We start from the raw sequence: 20,854 nt of genomic DNA, 5'->3' as shown, positions 1-20,854 counted from the left end.
CCAAAAAAAAAAAAAAAAAAAAAAAGGTGGGAGGGCCATACTTGTGGGATGCCAAGGGGGTCCACCCTGCAGAGGACAGGAGCCCGAGATCGGACAGCACCCCAAGCCTGCTCCGCCCAGGCCTCAGGAGGCAGCCCCAGCGTCAGTGGGCCTCACCCTTTTGGGTTTTTTTTGCGGTACGCAGGCCTCTCACTGTTGTGGCCTCTCCCGTTGCAGAGCACAGGCTCCGGACACGTAGGCTCAGCGGCCATGGCTCACGGGCCCAGCCGCTCCACGGCATGTGGGATCTCCCCGGACTGGGGCACAAACCCGTGTCCCCTGCATCGACAGGCAGACTCTCAACCACTGCGCCACCAGGGAAGCCCGGGCCTCACCCTTTTGGATCAAATGTTTTGACGCCTTTTACTATCCTGAGTAACAAAACTCATTGTATTAGTTCCCTGGGGCTGCCAATTTCTTTTTTCTTTTTAAAATTTAATTTAATTTAAATTTCGGTGGTTTTTTTTTTTGGCTGCATTGGGTCTTCGTTGCTGCGCTTGGGCTTTCTCTAGCTGCGGCGAGCAGGGGCTACTATTTGTTGTGGTGCACTGGCTTCTAATTGCAGTGGCTTCTCTTGTTGTGGAGCACGGCTTCTGGGCACTCAGCTTCAGCAGTTGCAGCACGCAGGCCCTAGAGTGTGCAGGCTTTAGTAGCTGTGGCACGTGGGCTCAGTAGTTGTGGCTCGTGGGCTTAGTTGCTCCGTGGCATGTGGGATCTTCCCAGACCAGGGATCAAACCTGTGTCCCCTGCATTGGCAGGTGGATTCTTAACCATTGCACCACCAGGGAAGTCCCAGGGCTGCCAATTTCTAACTACCACAAACTGGTGGCTTAAGACAACAGGAATATATTCTGAGACCTGGAGGCCAGAAGTTGGAAATCAAGGTGTCAGCAGGCCTGAATTCTTCCTGAGGCTCCAGAGGAGGACCTTTCCTGCCTCGTCCAGCTCCTGGTGGCTAGGGGATGTCTCGGCTGGCAGCCATGTTCCTCCAGCTCTGCCCACGTCTTCATACCGCCTTCTCCCCCGTGTGTCATCTCCCTTTCTCTTCAAAGGACACTGGTCATTGGATTCAGGGCCCACTCTACCCAGCATGATCCGATCTTGAGATCCTTATCTTAACGAGATCTGCAAAGACCCTTTCTCCAAATGAGGTCACATTCACGGGTTCCGATGTACCTTCTGGGGAGTACCATTCAACCCACGACACCCACATACACATCAAATACAAAGAATCAGTATAATGCCCTCACGGAAATACGAGACAAGAACAAAACGGACGACATTGATGGTAAAGTGTGTGCTGGTGTGTCAACAGGCAGGAGAGAGGTCTGCTGCTGACCGACCACTAAGTGAGGAAACGGGGTTCTCTAGACACTCTGAACAAGAAAAGCAGGCTCTCCCCTGACCTAGCTGCACTTCTGGAAAGTTCAAGGTGTGTCATTCCACACATAGCCTTCCACGCCTCGCCATCCCACAGTCTCGGGGTCTAGCAGCTGACACGTCAGGGTCCTGCACACCCTCAGCCCTGCCCGGCCACACCATGCCTCACAGCCAGCACACGTCCCAGCTGGGCACTTAGCCTCCATGTACCAGGACTGGGCCTGGCACCACCAGGTCACACAAAGAATGAACACACCAGCTGTTGCTGAATGGGGGACGCAAGGTGGGGTTGTCCCTGCCCTCAGGGGCTCAGGCCCTGGTGGGACTCTAGGAGAAAGCTGTGAGGGGTGAATGCTCCCAGGTGGCTTGGAGGCCTGTGCTGGCAGAAGTGAGAGACAGTCAGGAAGTGAACCTGTGTCATCTGAGGCGTGACTAATACCTGGGCAGTTTCTCAGAGTAGGGAACAAGCTACAGAGACACAGAAGAGGGCAGTGGGATCCTGTGGGGTGTTACCATTCACAGGGACTCTCAGAAGCTCTTCATTTCACAAAGGAGCCCATGCTCTGGCCTTGCTTGGCAGTCTGGCAGAAGGGGATAGCAATGTCACAGGAGAGCCTGCCCCTCTGCTGACAACAGGCCACCAGCCCCGGGTGCACAGCACGGAGAGCAGATGCCCGCCAACCACAGTGTCCCCACCAGTGTCAGAATGAGCCCTGCCTGCCTGCCCTTCATGCCATTCCCCACAGAAACAGCCGTGGAGATGACCAAGAGGCACATGAAAAGATGCTCAACATCATTAATGATTAGAGAAATGCAAATCAAAACTACAATGAGGTATCACCTCACACCGGTCAGAATGGCCATCATCAAAAAAATCTACAAACAATAAATACTGGAAAGGGTGTGCTGAAAAGGGAACCCTCCTGCACGGTTGAATGTAAATTGATACAACCACTATGGAAAACAGTATGGAAGTTTCTTAAAAAACTAAAAATAGAGCTACCATATGACCCAGCAATCCCACTACTGGGCATATACCTGAGAAAACCATAATTCAAAAAGAGACATGCACCACAATGTTCACTGCAGCGTTATTTACAATAGCCAGGACATGGAACCAACCTAAATGTCCATTGACAGATGAATGGATAAAGAAGATGTGGCACATATATACAATGGAATATTACTTAGCCATAAAAAGAAATGAAATTGAGTTATTTGTAGTGAGGTGGATGGACCTAGATCCTGTCATACAGAGTGAAGTTAAGTCAGAAAGAGAAAAACAAATACCGTATGCTAACGCATATATATGGAATCTAAATAAAAAAAAAAAAAAGGTACTGATGAACCTAGTTGCAGGGCAGGAATAAAGACATAGACACAGAGAATGGACTTGAGGACATGGGGTGGGAGGGGGAAGCTGGGGCGAAGTGAGAGTAGCATCGACATATATACACTACCGAATGTAAAATAGATAGCTAGTGGGAAGCAGCAGCATAGCACAGGGAGATCAGCTCGGTGCTTTGCGATGACCTAGAGGGCTGGGATAGGGAGGGGTGGGAGGGAGGCTCATGAGGGAGGAGATATGGGGACATATGTGTGCATATGGCTGACTCACTTTGTTGTACAACAGAAACTAACACAGTATTGTGAAGCAATTATACTCCAGTAAAGATTAAAAAAAAAAAAAACAGCCATGGGGACCAATGAGTGAAGCAGGATTTAGGGTACATGAGGAAGAGAGGGTGTATCTGTCAGATGCCCACTCAGCTCTCCCGGGAAGACCACTTGCCTCAAAGGTAACGAAGTCATCGAACTCCTCGGGGCAGGCTGGCGGCTCCTCGTCGGGGGCAGGCGTGACACTGCAGAGCTGGCCGTCGGGATCTGCTAGAGAAAGAAGACCCGGCTCAGCAGGTGGCCCAGAGTATCCCCAGAGAGGTCAAGGGGGAAGATGCGTGCATGGTGGACGTGAGCGGGACCTGGACTGGCCATGAGAAACCCCGGGGGAAGGAGGCCAGCAGTGCAGCCCCCGGGGAAACAAGGCTTTGGGCCAGACTCCACGTTTTATTTATTTTGGCCATGCCACGCGTCTTGCGGGATCTTAGTTCCCCAACTGGGGACTGAACCCAGGCTCTTGGCAGTGAAAGTGCGGAGTCCTAATCACTAGACCGCCAGGGAAGTCCCAGACTCCACGTTTTAAAGAATCTGTCTTGTCTGGGGAGGTGTCAGTGTGATAACATCTGTCCAAGGTGCTGGATCCATGGCAGCTTTTATTTTCTCCCTTTTTACTTAACTTTACCTTCTACAACACATTTTATTTTATAATAATAATAAGTTTGAAGGAACGCTATCGTTTCATGCTGGATAACACTGACATCAGCACCAGAGACCCCATTTCTCAGACACGAGCCCACAGCGGTGGCCCTTCTGCAGAAAAAGCTCTGCTCCCACGGCCTCTAGGCAATGTCGGGGCATAGCCCGTCCCAAAGAGCATGCAAGACGCCTATGTTTCCTGAAGCTGCTTCATTACTGTGATATCATAAAAAATATTTATTTGGTCTTTGTCTCCATTGGTTCCTGGCACAGAGCTCCTAAAACCCCGGGGATTTCCTGAGTGAAGGGGTGAAATGAGCATCTTTTATTCATAACAAGTCCCTTTCAGCCTTACCTGGGTTCACACCAGTGAAGTGACTCTCAGAGGATGGGGGCTGGTTGCCAGGGAACTTTCAGCCCCACTCCTGACCTCTGACCTCCCGGGATGGGGAAGGGCTGGAGACGCAGCTGATCTCCAACAGCCAGGGATTAAACAGTCCTGCCCGTGTAATGGAGCCTCCACACAAACCTGGGTTGGGTGGCACATCCCAAACTCCATGGGGACAGAAACCTCTCCATGCCAGACCCTGCCCCATATACCTCTTCACCTGCTGTTCATTTGTAACCTTCATAATATCCTTTATAATGAACTGGTAACAGTCAGTAAAGCGCTTCCCTGGGTTCTATGAGCCATTCTAGCAAATTATCAAACCTGCGGAGGAAGTTGGAACTCTCGATTTGCAGTCAAGTCAGACAGGAGGGAGGGTGACTCGGGCACCTGGGCAGTTGGTGTCCCAGGTGGTATCCACAGAGCAGAGGACTGCGTGGTGAGGAAAATCCACAACACAGATCACAGCAGTGACTACTCACACACATCAGTTCCTTGTTGAGTGTGTTTCACGTGACCTAACAAAACATCAGTCACTTATTCGTATGGAGTAGAGGCCTTTGAGGGCCAAGTGGACCAGCAAGCCTCCTGATGCTCCTGGGAAAAGGACTCTGAAGGGTCAGCACTGGCCTCCTTGGCCAGAGGATGCTCTTCTCTGGCATCTGGACACCACGCCCACAGGGCTCTGAGGCTTGGAGTCACAGGACAGCCTGGGGAGGGGGATGGACGTTGCCGGACCCCTCAGTGGCAGGACACGTGGCTATGTACTGTTTTTGAAGAGCTCTCAATTTGAACAGAATAATCATGCTTCCCCTCGACAATCAAGCAGATTCAAACGTTTACATGTTCAGTAACTGTGAGATGCTGCTCCAAATTCAAGACTGCAAAAGCCCTTTGGCTGCTTCCGTCTTAAGAATCACAGGTACTTTTGCTGCAGTTGCTTTGTACCATTTTCCCCAGGGGAGTGTAGCTCAGACGGTGGCTGGAGTGAAGGAGCCTCAGAGCGTGACAGGCTGGACCTGGACCCCATGCTCGCTGCCCACCATGCCAGCCCACAGCCCTGCAGCCCCTCATTGGAGGCCTGGTTTTTGGTGCAGGTGAACTATGGCAGAACCATAGGGAGAGGGTGACTATGGACAGAAGACTCTGGCGTCTGGGGCAGGGGAGGGAGGACCACTTACTCCGGCTCAAAGCTGTAAATCAAAGCTGTAAAACGCTAGGCTGACTCTGCCTATCTTTCCACTTTCAAATGTTAAGTCTTGCTTGCACTTCAAAAACTGAAACAGAGAATTCAAAACTCTCAGAAAGCAGCCAATCATCTTAGCCATGGTGGACATGTGCTCAGATTCCAGGGGTGGGTCCTGCCCCATGCAGTGGAGGCACATGTGAACGAAGCTCGCATTTCTACAATCTCGATGGGAACTAAATATGGTTCTTCTATCAGTTTTCTCAATTAAGTATCAGTTTTTACTGTTTATTTAACTTATTCTTCCAGAGCCTGGGGGTGGGGGATGAGCCAGAGCAATGGCCCATTTGTAACAACCCGGCTTGATTTCATTCTATTCCTGAAACAAGGCCTATGGCGAGGACAGCAGACTCCTGCGCTCCTCTGCAAAACTGGGTCAGTACACGGAGTCAGTGCTCCACTCCCGGACGCAGAACGGAAGCCTGACAGACGCGACAGGCTGACCATGGCCATGGCAGGGGTGCCGGCAGGAAGACGTTGAGGTGAGCTCTGGCTGAAAGCAGTTCAGGTGATCACGCTCCCATTCTCCCAAATGCTACGAGTTAACAATTTCAAAATCGTCTGACTTGTTTTTATTCTAATTTTATTTTCACTCTCCATTCCTAACAAAAGTTAAATGATGACGTCAAATTACCAAAAAAATAAAGGAGAAGCAGGGGCATTTCCCTGGCAGTCCAGAGGTTAGGACTGCCAGGGCCTGGGTTCAATCCCTGGTTGGGGAACTGGGATCCCACAAGCAGCGAGGCCAAAAGAAAAACAAAAAAAAGGAAAAGCAGGGCCCACAGCCCTGACCCTCCCAGCAGTTCACCCACTGTGCGGGGAGGGTGTCCCCACCAGCACTGCCCACTCCAGAAGAGGCTGAGTCTCCTGAAGCACCCAAGCTGCCCAGCCCAGCCCCCCAGCCTTCCTGCAGCCCCAAATGTGCAGCGTGGCCCCAGGTCCCCTTCCCAGACACTCTCTGGGAGACCTGTGTGCCCCCAGCTTCACCATCCCCCGAGTCCCATCACCTCCCGGGGTTGTCCGGCTGTCCTCCACTAGAAAGCCAGCTCCACCGGTGCTGTGTCCCCGAGCCTGGAATGGTCCTCTCGGCAAAGCTGACGGCCCTGACAGGTCTCAGCTGCCCGCTCCCACAGCTGCAGCCCCTTCATCCGCCTGATTCAAGCTCTCATCACAGCAGCCTCCCCTTAGCCTGCCCACCCGAGGACCCCACCCTATCTGCTGGCCAGGCTGGGCCCCTGACCAACCCTGCCCCCCACCCCCTACCCTCTCTGCTCCCTCTAGCACATACTTCAGGAGTGGGGTCTGCTCTGCATAGGCTAAACTGGGGCGGGGGACACCAGCTGCAGTGTGGCATCACGCTGAGACCGAGCCTCACCCTCCCACACCACCACGTGAGACGCTGCTGTTCCAGAATATTCGTGCCACTGAAGAATCACAGCACCACTTCCTAGAGCATTCAGGCTAACTCTGGGACAGCCTAAGAAGCTTTTATTTTTAATTACGGTGGAAATGTTACCAAAAAAGAATGCAAAAATAATGAGACTCAGTCATGTGTGTGGGCCCCAGAGGCGGAACTTTCACCAAGTTGTCCTGACCTGGGGACTTCCCTGGTGGTCCAGTGGTTAACAATCAGTCTTGCAATGCAGGGGACGCTGATTCGATCCCTGGTTAGGAAACTAAGATTCCCACATGCTGTGGGGCAACTAAGCCCATGCGCCACAACTGGAGAGTAGCCTGCGCACCACAACGAAAGATCCCGTGTGCCACAAGAACCGACACAGCCAAAAACATAATTAAAAAAAAAAAAAAAGTTGTCTTGACCTCGAGGCTCTGATTCAGGAGGAAGTGAGGACAGAGGGCCCCCCAGCTGCAGGGGGAAGGGCCCAGGCCAAGGCAAGGAGGGAGGAGGGGTGTGGCGAGCCCCATCTCAGCATCAGGTGGAAGGTTGACCACAAGGGACAAGCAGGACCCAGGAGACAAGACATTCTCAGACAACCATCTTCTCTCACCAGGCTGATAAATCTATGCACACGAAAATTCGAGACACGTGCAACCAGGGGACAGCCTCGGGGACAGCAGCTGGCACCCCTCCAGCTCAACAGATGGGGGTCACTCTGCTCCCACGCCGGGGTCTGACGGGCTGGTGGCTGGAGAGCTCTGACAGTGTACTGGGTCGCGCCCACCTGGTCATGAGTTTTCCAGGGAGCACATTCTGACTCCTGAGGCCCAGGGTTGGGACCCCCTAGGTCACGACCCCCCAGGAGTTCCTACAGCTGAGCTTGCTCTGTTTCTCATCACCTGTGGGCCTATCAGAACAGAGCAGCCACTGCCCAGCAACAGAATCAGGGACGTGGGCTCAGAGAGGCTCAGAGAGGGCCTCAGAACCACACAGATAGCCCCGGCACCGTCTCTCGCTGGCCACTGTCCTGGGCTCCTTCCTGCCCACGCCCAGGGGCCTTGACCCTCCAGAGAAAGCCCAGTTTCGGCCCTGGCTGGAAGGTGCCCCGTGGTCAGCAGCCGCTCCGTGGTCACCCCAGGGAGTGGTCCACACCACTCCCCCCAAGGCCATGGGCTGAGGGTGGACAGCAGCATGCCTAGCCTGGCTCATGTCAGGCCAAGTGTCCCAGCAATTCCCATAAGTTCTTGAACTCTAGAATGTTCTGCTGACATCCCAGTAGAGCACTCAGGGACTTTAGCACCTTCTTCCCCACAAAATGGCTTAGTCTCTGCTTACCTGAATATTCAATTTGTTTAATTACTGTGACCACATAAACACTGACCCCTCTGGCTAAGAGTATTCCAGAAGCACATTTTCCTCTTACTCCACGTCTTGTTTTTCCTGGCATGAGTGACTGCTTGCTGGTGTCCTGGGCTTGACCCCTATGCACCCACCACCCTCCCACCCCCAAGCCCTCGGACAGAGCTGCGAAGCCTTCTCCAATGACCCACCAGTCCTGGGGCCCTGGCTCCCATCACCGCCAACCTGTGGCCAACCCATCACATGGGGTGAAGGTGAAATGAAGCTGCTGAAGACAAAGACCCACAGAGCCACCTCCTCCGGGACATGTGACCTCCTTACTGACCCCCGGGACTGAGACCAGGCAGCCCAATGCGGCGGCTCCAGCCCCACTGGGTCCGGACACCCATGGACCCAGCGGGAAGCTCTCAAGCACACGTGGCACACACGTGAAAACCAGTCACACGGCAGACCTCAAACTCCAGGCACAGCACAGAGATCCCATTCTCTATCACACACATGATTAGGTTCAAATTATCGACAAGATCTTAAAATACATTTAGAAATTGTTTAAAATAATTGATGAGTCAAAGAAAAAAATCACACTGGTTTGTTAAAACTAAGAGAAAAAAGCCTACACCTAGAGTTTCCCAAAGGTTAACCGAGGAAGCTGTGGGCGGACAAGCCAGCCCCCACCCCCCACCCATGTCCTGGGCGTGCCTGCGGTGGCCCCGGTGACCTTCCCAAAGGCCTGGCTTGGGTGCCTGCTGTGGGGTGGTGAGCACACCATACCAGGAAGCACCAAGACACACTGGAGGTGGAGAAGCAAAAATTTGCATGAAGCCACCAAAAAATTTTGTGCAAGGGATGAAGCTTTAAACAACTTTCTGTTTTAACCGCACACCTAACCTCCAAAAAATCACTGAAGGACTACAACCCACTGGTTACACAGATCCAGACACAGGCACGAAGCCTCTGCCTGCAGACTCTCAGCCTGGAGCCCAGGGTTCACCTCGCCCACCCCACCCCCAGTACGACCTCTGGGTGGTACTACCCAGCTCACCACACGGGCCTTGGGACTGCCCCCCACCTGGACCAGCCTCACGCCAGCTGGCCCCCAGAGAGGGCTGCCAGCCCGGAGCTGGCCCGTGAGGTCCTCCAGCCTGGCTCACCCACCACACTGAGGGCAGCTACACGGCCTCGGCATGTACCGCGCACACATGGGGTCCCCAGGCTGCACGGGGCCTCAGACGGCGTGCATGCAGACTGACTGGGAGAAAGAGCCAGTGGGGACTTGGGGTTTAGGAAACCTTGCCCGCGTGACACTGCTAGGCAATAACTTTGGGGCGGGGACAGACAAGACAGGTGACACTACCAACAACTGCTGATAAGACCCAAGGGCATCCCTTGACCCAGCCCCATCAGGTAACTGATGGTCCCGCCCAGGTCTGCAAGTCCTCCTTTTCCTCTGCCAAGAGCAGGAGGAGGGAACGAGCCTGCGACTGGGACCTCTCATCACCCTCACCCCAGCACGTGGCCACAGATGGGGAATGAGAAGGAAAGCTCTATTCAGAGCTTCGGGATTTTATTTAAAAGGACAGCATATGGGCAACCGGTGAGAGTGTGAAACGTTCGCTCTGGCAGTTCTGTATGAAACTAAGCTCACAGCCAGCACGCGACCAGCCATCCCATCCCTGGCCACAGGCCCCAAAGCCATGACAACACTGTCCACACAAAGACTTGGACCTCAGCGTCACTAGAAGGTTCATTCATTGCGGGCCCAAACTGGAGACATATTACTGTCCATCACCTGGGGGGCGGACAAACTGCATAGGCATGCAGGCGAGCACAGCTCCACACGGGAAGAGTGCCTTGACACGCGGCAGCATGGGTGAGTCGCAAGCGTCACACGTGGGCGAGCACAACACGGGAGTGTGGCCAATGGTTTATTTATGTGACGTCCACGAGAGGCAAGGCTAATCCATGCTGACAGAACCAGCCAAGGAGATGCCGGCAGAAGGGAGGGGATCACTGGAAGGCCGGCAGGGAGCTGTCTCCGGGGACAGTAAGGCTCTGGGCAGGGGTCTGCATCCCAGCAGGAGAACATCAACATTCACAGAAGGGCACACAAGATTTGTGCATTCACAAAAAGTAAACTTTGACTCAAAATAAGACTGCAAACAAATACTGAACTCTAATGAATCAGTAATGACTGATACACAGGACAAGGTGTTTGGGGGAGTGTATGGCAGTATACCTGTCTAAAGTGCATCCCATTAAAAAAAAAAAAGATGGATTTTTGGACAGATGTATGGGTGGATATATGATATATAATGACACAAATGCAGGAAGATGTTCCCTGCAGATTGTGGATGGCAAACACACGTGTGGGTGTTCATTGTGTAAGTCTTGCAATGTTTTTGTATGTTTGGAAGTTTTCATCAAAAAAAACAGTTCTGGGGACTTCCCTGGTGGCACAGCAGATAAGACTCCATGCTCCCAATGCAGGGGGCCTGGGTTCGATCCCTGGTCAGGGAACTAGATCCCACATGCATGCCACAACTAAGGAGCCCATGTGCTGCAACTAAGAAGCCGGCAAGTCACAACTAAAGGAGCCCTGGAGCTGCAACTAAGGAGCCGGGCTGCTGCAACTAAGACCCGGTGCAACCAAATAAATAAATATTAAAAAAAAAAAAAAGTCTGGGGAAAGGGGCAGTAGACTTCTAACCTTACAAATAAGTAGCTGAGTCAGTGAATTCTGGAGGACAGTGCGTGAGGAGCAAAGAACGAGGTGGGAGAGAGGGCATTCTGAAACCTGGGATGTTTCAGGGGCTCTAAGGAGAAGGCTCAGCAAAGGGAGCCTGAGGAGTGAGGGTCCCTAATCGGGGGGCGGGGGGCTGAGGGAGGGGGCTGAGGAAGGGGTGAGGCAACAGAAGCCCACGGTGGGGTGACTGACCTCCATTTCTGATCGCTGTGATCCCTCGGTAGAAGTCTTCGAAACTAATCACGCCGAGCCCACTGGGATCCAAGTACCTCGTTAAGTCCTTCACCTGCAATGGCCAAGTGAGAATGTTATCGGAGCCTTCACACTTTGGGTGGTGGGGGGGTCGTGCATGTGACATCTCACCACATTCAGAGAAGCAGGCGGCTTGCAAGGGGCAGTGCTGCAAGTAAGGGCCATTAGGTCCTCTGACTGGAGTGCCAGCAACAGCTCCAGCCAGGGCACAGGTGGCATCTGGGGAGATGCTGCTAACAGTGCCCAGAACCATGAACCACGAACCACAGAATAAGACCCTGCTCTCAGGCCAAAAGCCATGCTTCTTGAGTGTGCTGAAGTTTTAGGCATTACTGCAGTCAGGATCCAGGCGCTATGCACAGCACAGACCCGCCCATCCCGACAGGCACCCCAGCCGTGCAGAGGCCTTAGTAAAACTGACTCCAGCAAGTAGACCCTGGACATCAGAAATAATAAAGAGTAAGTGGGATAATACACACATGATGTTCCAGAGAATGAAACTCTCCAAAAAGAAGATAAGTTTCTGTTTGTAAGTATAAACTGGATTTCATCAAAATTTAATACTTTTGCTCTTTAAAAGACACCCTTAGACAACACTGTAGATCAACTATACTCCAATAAAAATTAATTTTAAAAAAAGACACCATTAGTATAACTAAAAGACACGGACTGCGAGAAAATCTTTGCAAATCATATATCTCATAAAGGACTTGCATCCAGAATGTATAAAGAAATCTTAAAATTCAACAAGAAGACAAACACAATTCGTTTTAATGGGCAAAAGATTTAAACAGACATTTCATCAAACAACATAAATAAATAGCTGATAAGCACATGAAAGATAGTCAAGATCCTGAGTCCTTAGGGAAATGCAAACTGAAACCATAAACGGCTGTAATGAAGACAATTGACAACAGCAAGTGTTGCCGAGGAAGTGGAGGCACAGGAACCTCCGACGCTGCCAGGAAGGGTGGGAAATGGTCTGGGAAATCTGGAAAACCAGGGCCAACCACACAACCCAGAAACTCTACTCTTAGGGATCTTCGCAAGAGAAAGGAAAACGTGGGTCCAAACAAAGACGTGTATGCAAATGTTTACAGCAAGCGGCATTATTCAAAACAGCCAAAGAGCAGCAGCAATCCAGATGTCCACCAGCTGAGGAACGGACAAACACGATGTGGTCCCTCCATACAAAGGACTACTCTTCAGCCACGAAAAGGAATGAAATACTGACACACATACAACATGAAAGAGCCTCAAAGACATTCTGCTAGATAAAAAGCTGGGCACAAAAGACTACAAATTATATCTTTTCACTTACAGAAAATTTTCAGAAAAGACAAACCTACAGAGCTCAGTGGTTTCCTGGGATTCTGGGGTAGAAGCAAGGGTTGACTGCAAACAGCACAAGGGATCTTTCTGGATCCCTTTACAACATCTAGAGATGTTGTAAAACTAGGCTGAGGTGAAGGGCATGACTCTATAAATTTGCTAAAATTCACAAACTGTATACTTTAAATGGATGAATTTTTTGGTATATATGTTATACTTCAACAAAACTCTCAAGAAACAAATGAATAGAAAGGTAAAAAGGATTCAAGGGAAACTGACAAATACTGAAGTAAGGCAAAGAAGATCTAATATATGGATATTAGAAGTCCCTCAGAAGAAAAATCAAAGCAAAGAACAAATATTAAAACTATACTTAAGGGACTTCCCTGGTGATCCAGTGGTTAAGAATCTGCCTTCCAATGCAGGGGACACAGGTTCAATCCCTGGTGGAGGAACTAGGATCCCACATGCCTCAGGGCAAGTAAGCCTGCGTGCCACAACTGCGGAGCCCACACACCACAACTACTGAGGCTGCGCGCTCTGGAGCCCATGCACCACAACTGGAGAAGCCCTCATGCTGCAACGAAGGTCCCGCATGCTGCAACAAAGATCCTGCATGCCGCAACTAAGACCCGACACAGCCAAATAAATTAATTAATTAGCCAAAGTAATCTTAAGAGAAAAAAACAGAGCTGGAGGAATCAGACTCCCTGACTGCAGACTATACTACAAAGTTACAGTAATCAAGACAATATGGTACTGGCACAAAAACAGAAATACAGATCAATGGAACAGGATAGAAAGCCCAGAGATAAACCCACACACCTATGGTCAACTAATCTATGACAAAGGAGGCAAGGATATACAATGGAGAAAAGACAGTCGCTTCAATAAGTGGTGCTGGGAAAACTGGACAGCTGCATGTAAAAGAATGAAATTAGAACATTCCCTAACACCATACACAAAAATAAACTCAAAATGGATTAAAGACTTAAATGTAAGACCAGACACTATAAAACTCTTAGAGGAAAACATAGGAAGAACACTCTTTGACATAAATCACAGCAAGATCTTTTTTGATCCACCTCCTAGAGTAATGGAAATAAAAACGAAAATAAACAAATGGGACCTAATGAAACTTAAAAGCTTTTGCACAGCAAAGGAAACAACAAACAAGACGAAAGACAACCCTCAGAATGGGAGAAAATATTTGCAAATGAAGCAACAGACAAAGGATTAATCTCCAAAATATATAAACAGCTCATGCAGCTCAATATTGGAAAACAAACAGTCCAATCAAAAAATGGGCCGAAGATCTAAACAGACATTTCTCCAAAGAAGACATACAGATGGGCAAGAGGCACATGAAAAGCTACTCAACATCACTAACTATTAGAGAAATGCAAATCAAAACTACAATGAGGTATCACCTCACACGGGTTAGAATGGGCATCATCAGAAAATCTACAAACAACAAATGCTGGAGAGGGTGTGGAGAAAAGGGAACCCTCCTACACTGTTGGTGGGAATGTAAATTGATACAGCCACTATGGAGAACAGTATGGAGGTTCCTTAAAAAACTAAAAATAGAATTACCCTATGACCCAGCAATCCCACTACTGGGCATATACCCAGAGAAAATCATAATTCAAAAAGACACATGCACTGCAATGTTCATGGCAGCACTATTTACAATAGCCAGGTCATGGAAGCAACATAAATGCCCATCGACAGACGAATGGATAAAGAAGATGTGGTAAATATAAACAGTGGAATATTACTCAGCCATAAAAAGGAACGAAATTGGGTCATTTGTAGAGACGTGGATGGACCTAGAGACTGTCATACAGAGTGAAGTAAGTCAGAAAGAGAAAAACAAGTATCGTATATTAATGCATGTATGTGGAATCTAGAAAAATGGTACAGATAAACTGGTTTGCAAGGCAGAAACAGAGACACAGATGTAGAGAACAAACGTGCGGCCACCAAGGGTGGGGGTGTGGGATGAATTGGGAGATTGGGATTGACATATATACACTAATATGTATAAAATAGATAGGTAATAAGAACCTGCTGTATAAAAAGTAAATAAATAAAATTGAAAACTATACTTAAGAAAATATCCCTAGAATAAAAAAAAGTTTTTAACTACATATTTGTTTTCTTCCTTATTTTTTTCCTTGAGACTTTATCTTATTATTTTTTTAATTGAAGTACAGTTGACTTACCATGTTTCAGGGGTCAACTACCTATCGAGAGAATATATCACATCCCTAAGAATATCAACTCCCATCCCCAAAAGACCTCATACAAGACTTATTCTGGTGAATTTCTTAGACTTTAAAGGAAAAGAAAAAAATCCTTTGAATATGCAAAAATCAAGTGATTTATAGAAGAAAATTAAATGATCATTAACATTTCTGGCAGCAACACCAAGTAACAAGGGATATTCGAATTCCACCAGGCCATGTGTTGTTGAGGACTGGGATCCCCAACACGACTGAGAAAGGAGAAAAAGATATAAGACTGAAGATGCCAGGCAAATACCCTATAATCCTGATTTTGAATTTTAAGTACCACCATGAAGCATCACTCATGATGTACTAAAAACAAAACAATCACTTTCTATTCTGTCCACTTAGCAGTCAGCACCCCTCCCACCCAGGTGAAGGTATTTACATTCCAATTCCCATTAGAGGGAACCAGGACCCTTGGAGAAGTGCTAGGGAAAGTGCAGGCTGAGCCTGGACTATCTTGTCATCCCTGAGAGCAAAGATGCTGTGAAAGACTTTGTCAGGTCAACATCAAAGAACTCAGGAGCCAACCTGAAAGGGAGCTGACCTGAGCACTAACTGGACACACCGAACTCGCCTCAACCCACAATGGAGCGACTGCAGTAAAAGTCACTGATCATCACTGGAGACACTAGGGAACCCACTTATTACTGTGAAAACTAACCCATAAAGGGAAAGAATCAAGTGGTGGGTCTGCCTTCCCTACACAGGCATAATGGGGCCACAGTATATGAACGAGGGCAATAGCTCTGTACAGAGCATCCCAGCTACTAAGCGCAGCAGCGATGGGACCAGAACAGCAGGTCCTGCCCGCGATCCTTGGTGAGGTAACAACACGTCACACATCACACAATACGATGTTCAGTGCCCCCAAGGGCACAGAAGACACACCCAGACACCACGCGTCTCCTGATGGAACCGCGAGACACTGCCTGAATCCACCCGGAATCCAACTGCCAATTTACGGGAAATACAATGATCAACATGTGTTAACAATACTGAGGAATATAATCAACAAAACCCAGTCCGTGAGACCCTTGACAGAGACAGACAAGGGACCTGCTGTCTTTAAGGGAAAAAACGATGGAGAGGAACCTTTATTAAGAGACTCAGGGGCTTCCCTGGTAGCGCAGTGGTTGAGAGTCCGCCTGCCGATGCGGGTTCGTGCCCTGGTCCGTGAAGCCACCACGAGAAGCCCGCGCACTGCAACGAAGAGTAGCCCCCTCTCGCTGCAACTAGAGAAAGCCCACGCACAGCAACGAAGACCCAAAGCAGCCAAAAATAAATAAATTAAATTAATTAATAAAAAAAAGAGTGCTCGCTTCGGCAGCACATATACTAAAAATTGGAACGATACAGAGAAGATTAGCATGGCCCCTGCGCAAGGATGACAAAAAAAAAAAAAAAAAGAGAGACTCAGGAGACAGACATCAACCTACTACCATGCAGGGACTTTCTGGGTCTGGACTCAATTTTTTTTTTTTTTTTTTTTTCGGTACGCGGGCCTCTCACTGCTGTGGCCTCTCCCGTTGCAGAGCACAGGCTCCGGACGTGCAGGCTCAGCGGCCATGGCTCACGGGCGCAGCCGCTCCGCGGCATGTGGGATCTTCCCAGACTGGGGCACGAACCTGTGTCCCCTGCATCGGCAGGCGGACTCTCAACCACTGCGCCACCAGGGAAGCCCTGGACTCAAATTTTTTAAAGCTTTTAATCGTATTTATAAGGTAACTAGAAGCTTGAATACTGACTGATGCAGGATACTGAACACTGATTATTTGATGATATTGAGGAACAGCGGTTAATTTTTATAGGTGTGACAATGATATTTTGGTAATTTTTCCAAGTGCATTGCTTTTTTTTTTTTCTTGGCCACGTCATGTGGCATGTAGGACCTTAGTTCCCCGATCGGGGATCGAACCCATACCCCCTGCATTGGAAACATGGAGTCTTAACCACTGGACTGCCAGGGAAGTCCCAGCACATTGCTTTTTTCATATATACTTATTGAAATATTTAGAGGGTAAGGCATATATGTGGTTACATGTACGTACCCAGCTGGCATGGCTGAGAAGTGTCAGGGCAGGGGGGCGCACACCAGGGAGGCATCGCACAATTCTCTCTAGTTTTCTATAGGCTTGAACTTTCCATAGTGAAAATAAGAGAGAAAAGGAGAAAAAGACCAAAGAAGAGCAAGAAAGAAAGAGAGGAAAGATGGGGGGAGGAGAGGGAGCAAAGGAGGAGGCAGTCAGCCAGGGATAGGGCGGACCTTGGACCACAAAGGGCTGACGCATGGACAGGGCACACTCGGGGAGGGGTACAGGCAAACAGGGCGCTCAGTGGTGGAGAACCCACTCTGGCCAAGGCCCCCCACAAGCACTGTTCTGTGCTGGGCAGGCTGGTGGACACTGCCACAGTTAGCCCTCTCCCCCATCTGTTGATGTGCGTGGACAGGGACCAGCTCAAGCCAACTGACCCACAGCTCAGGATTCTCTAGCCTTCCCCCATCCCAGGGCCCATGTGTTCCTGAGACACTGGGCTTGGAAGTCCACGCAGCAGCTGACTTCTTGAGACCATGGAGTCTGAATCCTCCCTCCTTATCTCACGAAGGCCTTCATCCCTAAAGCTCCTCGCTTGCTGGGGACCTGAAATCCACAGCGGCCAATATGTCCTTAAGATTCCTAAGGGGACTTCCCTGGTGGCCCAGGTGTTAAGAATCCACCTGCCAATGCAGGGGACACGGGTTCGAACGCTAGTCCGGGAAGATCCCACATGCTGCGGAGCAACTAAGCCCGTGTGCCACTATTGAGCCCGTGCTCTAGAGCCCGCAAGCCACAACTACTGAGCCCGAGTGCCACAACTACTGAAGCCCACGCGCCTAGAGCCCGTGCTCTGCAACCAGAAAAGCCACCGCAATGAGAAGCCCGTGCACTGCGTGGAAGAGTAGCCCCCACTTGCCACAACTAGAGAAAGCCCATGCGCAGCAACGAAGACCCAACACAGCCAAAATTAAAAAAAAAAAAAAGTCCACTTTATTTTTCTTTATAATTTGGAGGATAAATCAATGTCCATGCAGCTGATGATTGGGGGATCGTTCTATTCTCTAAGCCCAAAGTACTCCATTCAGAGGCCTTCAGGAAAAACAACGAGCCTGGAAATTAAGAACCTGCCCTTTCTTGCAAAGAAGAGACAGAAAACCAAGCTCAGAGAAGTACACCCCATCCAAGCCAGCTAACACCCGTCGGGCAGACAGACACAGGAGACCACAGAAACACCCCAGGAGAGAACCCCACTCTGCAACCAGCTGCAGACAGACGGGCCCAGCTTCCACGCGGTTATTCTAACAAGAGAAATTTACTGGCAAATCATATTGTTTCTGCTACAGACGTGCAGACATAATCTGCAGAAGCCAGAACAACTTCTCCAACCCCAGCTAACTCCAGCCACAGAAGCCCCAGTCACAGAAGCCCCAGTCACAGAAATCATGGGAAAGCACAGCCCTTCACAAGGAGAGCGACCCTCCTTCCTGCACCTGCTCCTTACCACTGTCCTTGAACTGTAACATTTTCAAAACAGCTTGTCTTTTATCAGAAGCACCTCAACCTAACTAACATTTACAGAACACTCCAGCCTATATAAGTAGAATCCTGACAAGTGTACATGGAACATTTATCAAGACAGTCTATATACTGGGCCATAGAACAAGTTTCAAAAGACTCAGGTCTCAAGTCAACATCATTAACCATTAGGGAATGTAAATCCCCACTGTAGTGAGGTGCATGTGTATCCGAGTGGCCAGAATGTAAGACTGGCCACACCACACACACCAAGTGTTTGGAGGATGAGCATTGGAATTCTCCTACACGCTGCTGCCAACTGGAAAATTCCACAACCACTTTGGGAAACTGTCTGGAAATTCCTAAGAAGGTTAGTCTTATTCCTACCACACAATCACACAAAAGAAGTCATTTCACTTCTAGGTGTTACTCAAGAGAAATGAAAGCAGACGTCCAAAACAAGACTTGTAGACAAAGGATAACAGAAGCCTGATTTGTAATGGCCAAAAAAATGGAGACAACCCAAATGTCCATCCACACAAGAATGTATAAAATGTGGTATTCCATGGGGGGAAAAAATAAGCAGCAGCAGCCATGGTGACAAGAAGCAAAATGCTCTAGGGCCTCCTATAGCAATTCATAAACTTCACACCGACGTGCGGGTGGGCAGGCGGGGGCGGGAGAGAAGCTGATGGTAGCTCATCCCGAATGTCCACAACGAGGCCTGCAGCTCACCCACCTAAAGGCATCTGACCTTCTTTCTAGGAGCATCTATAAAGCAGCTAAACTACGTGCCGTATATATACAACGGCTTTCCCTGCTGCCGAGAACTCCTCTCAGCTGTCCTGGGCTGCTCTGCCCAAGCACCTGGAAGGACCAGCCAGTGCCCGAGGCATCCAGAGGCCATCTGCCTCTGCACCTGGAGGGGTGATCCTAGATCACCTGTTATGATGAACTGATTAACCGCCCCTGGTTTAAGGGGGAGGGCTTAGAAAATTCTAAAATAAAAGCATCGTGCTGGTCTTAGATGGACAAGGTCATTCCTCATGTATCATGTTCAGGAATCCACTTTTGTCTTTAGACACAGGTGCTGCAGTGTCGCCAGCCGTGTCCTTTGTGGATGGAAGGCGCCCACTCAGAGCCCAGCTGTACCCCGTGACTGGGAGGCTCTTCTTGCTGTGCTTTGGGACAGGGACACCAGAAGCTGCCGTCTCCCTACGTCTGTCATCGCTAGGAGTTTGGAGGCTTGCTCTTTGAAGATCTTGGTGTGTGGGAGGTGGGGGTCAGGGAGGCTGGGGTCTGGGGCAGGGGCACCTCCAGCCGCTTCAGGGAACGCAGCCGTTCCGACCACCTTATTTCTTTAACAGCTTTATGGACATACAATTCACCAATTTAAAGGGTACAATTCAGCGGTTTTTCGTATATTCACAGAGCCGTCTCCAAGTTACTTTAAAGACAATAAAATCTTAAAATGCACACAAGAATACTCGGGAAAATAGCCAAGTGGAAACACTCAAGCTTTATGCAAACGTGCTGAAAAGATGAAACAGAGGGCTTCCCTGGTGGCGCAGTGGTTGAGAGTCCGCCTGCCGATGCAGGGGACACAGGTTCGTGCCCTTGTCCGGGAAGATCCCACATGCCGCGGAGCGGCTGGGCCCGTGAGCCATGGCTGCTGAGCCTGCGCGTCCGGAGCCTGTGCTCCGCAACGGGAGAGGCCACAACAGTGAAAGGCCCGCGTACCGCAAAAAAAAAAAAAAGATGAAACAGAATTTACAGGAGTAACAGAGAACATGTCTGTTCAACTTATGCAAACCCGTTAATCAGGGTGAAGAGGAGGCACCACTGGACGCAGAGGCCTCTCCACCCCTCCCTGCATCTCAACTCCCAGAAGGGGCACTGTGGGCCCCCCCAAGGGGCTACGAAAGGGTCCCCCTCACGGCTCTTCTCTGGATCAAGGACGATCGGGCCCTGCTCCCGGACATGTGAGGGCAGCGTGCAGTGTGCCCTCCAGCCTGTCACCTCTCTGCACATAACAGAAGTGGAGGTGTCATTCCTTACAGGACACCCCTGGACTCCTAGCCTAACCCAGGCCCCTTAGAATAAGTAAAGGAGGAAAGGAAGAAACCGCACAGTTATCCAGCACAGGTAGGCACAGGTATGCAGCTCAGCAGCCGCGGCGCTGCAGGCTGAAACAGGACAGACCACCCCCACTCTGGCCAGCCTGGCTCCATTCGGAAGCCCTTCTTTCTGCTCTTCAGCTTTGGATGGTTTTGGGGGTTCACTGCCTCTACGTCTAACTAATGTGCTCCTGGTGCTATTTCGTGGCTTGTCAAATTTACATGCTGCATTTTGCCCTCCTATGATGAAAAGCAAGAATTCAACACCACCCTCCCACCCCAGTTTAGCTAGGCCTTCTGCAGCGTTCACATCATGGAGTACAGAAATATTTTTCACTGGAGAGCACTGCCTTTCTTACATAATTTCTTCCTCTGCTTAGTAATTCCCTTGCTTTCCATGCCTCCACTGTCCACACACCTACTGCTCTATGCAACCTT

The 20,854-nt window shown here is 49.8% G+C and overlaps 1 protein-coding gene and 1 non-coding gene across 3 annotated transcripts in view; one reads left to right on the top strand and one right to left on the bottom strand.

Moving 5' to 3' along the window:
- RAB11FIP3 (RAB11 family interacting protein 3) overlaps nt 1–20,854 on the bottom strand; it is a 78,752-nt gene that overhangs the window by 27,974 nt on the left and 29,924 nt on the right. Inside the window, exons 2-3 of one of the 2 annotated variants that reach the window (XM_024759483.1) lie at nt 11,060–11,153; nt 3,212–3,306 (exon numbers count right to left, since the gene is read on the bottom strand). In XM_024759483.1, the coding sequence (XP_024615251.1) occupies nt 3,212–3,306; nt 11,060–11,153 (189 nt within the window). The remainder of the gene's footprint in view (nt 1–3,211; nt 3,307–11,059; nt 11,154–20,854) is intronic. The other variant, XM_024759482.1, reaches the window with a different exon arrangement.
- Nucleotides 16,060–16,167, top strand: LOC112409588 (U6 spliceosomal RNA). The gene has a single exon (XR_003005182.1). It is a non-coding gene; the product is annotated as a U6 spliceosomal RNA (small nuclear RNA).

This window comes from Neophocaena asiaeorientalis, unplaced genomic scaffold, assembly GCF_003031525.2.
Source record: "Neophocaena asiaeorientalis asiaeorientalis breed wild unplaced genomic scaffold, Neophocaena_asiaeorientalis_V1.1 scaffold254, whole genome shotgun sequence".
NCBI classification, from domain to species: Eukaryota; Metazoa; Chordata; class Mammalia; order Artiodactyla; family Phocoenidae; genus Neophocaena; species Neophocaena asiaeorientalis.
This window is presented reverse-complemented; position numbering and strand designations above follow the sequence as displayed.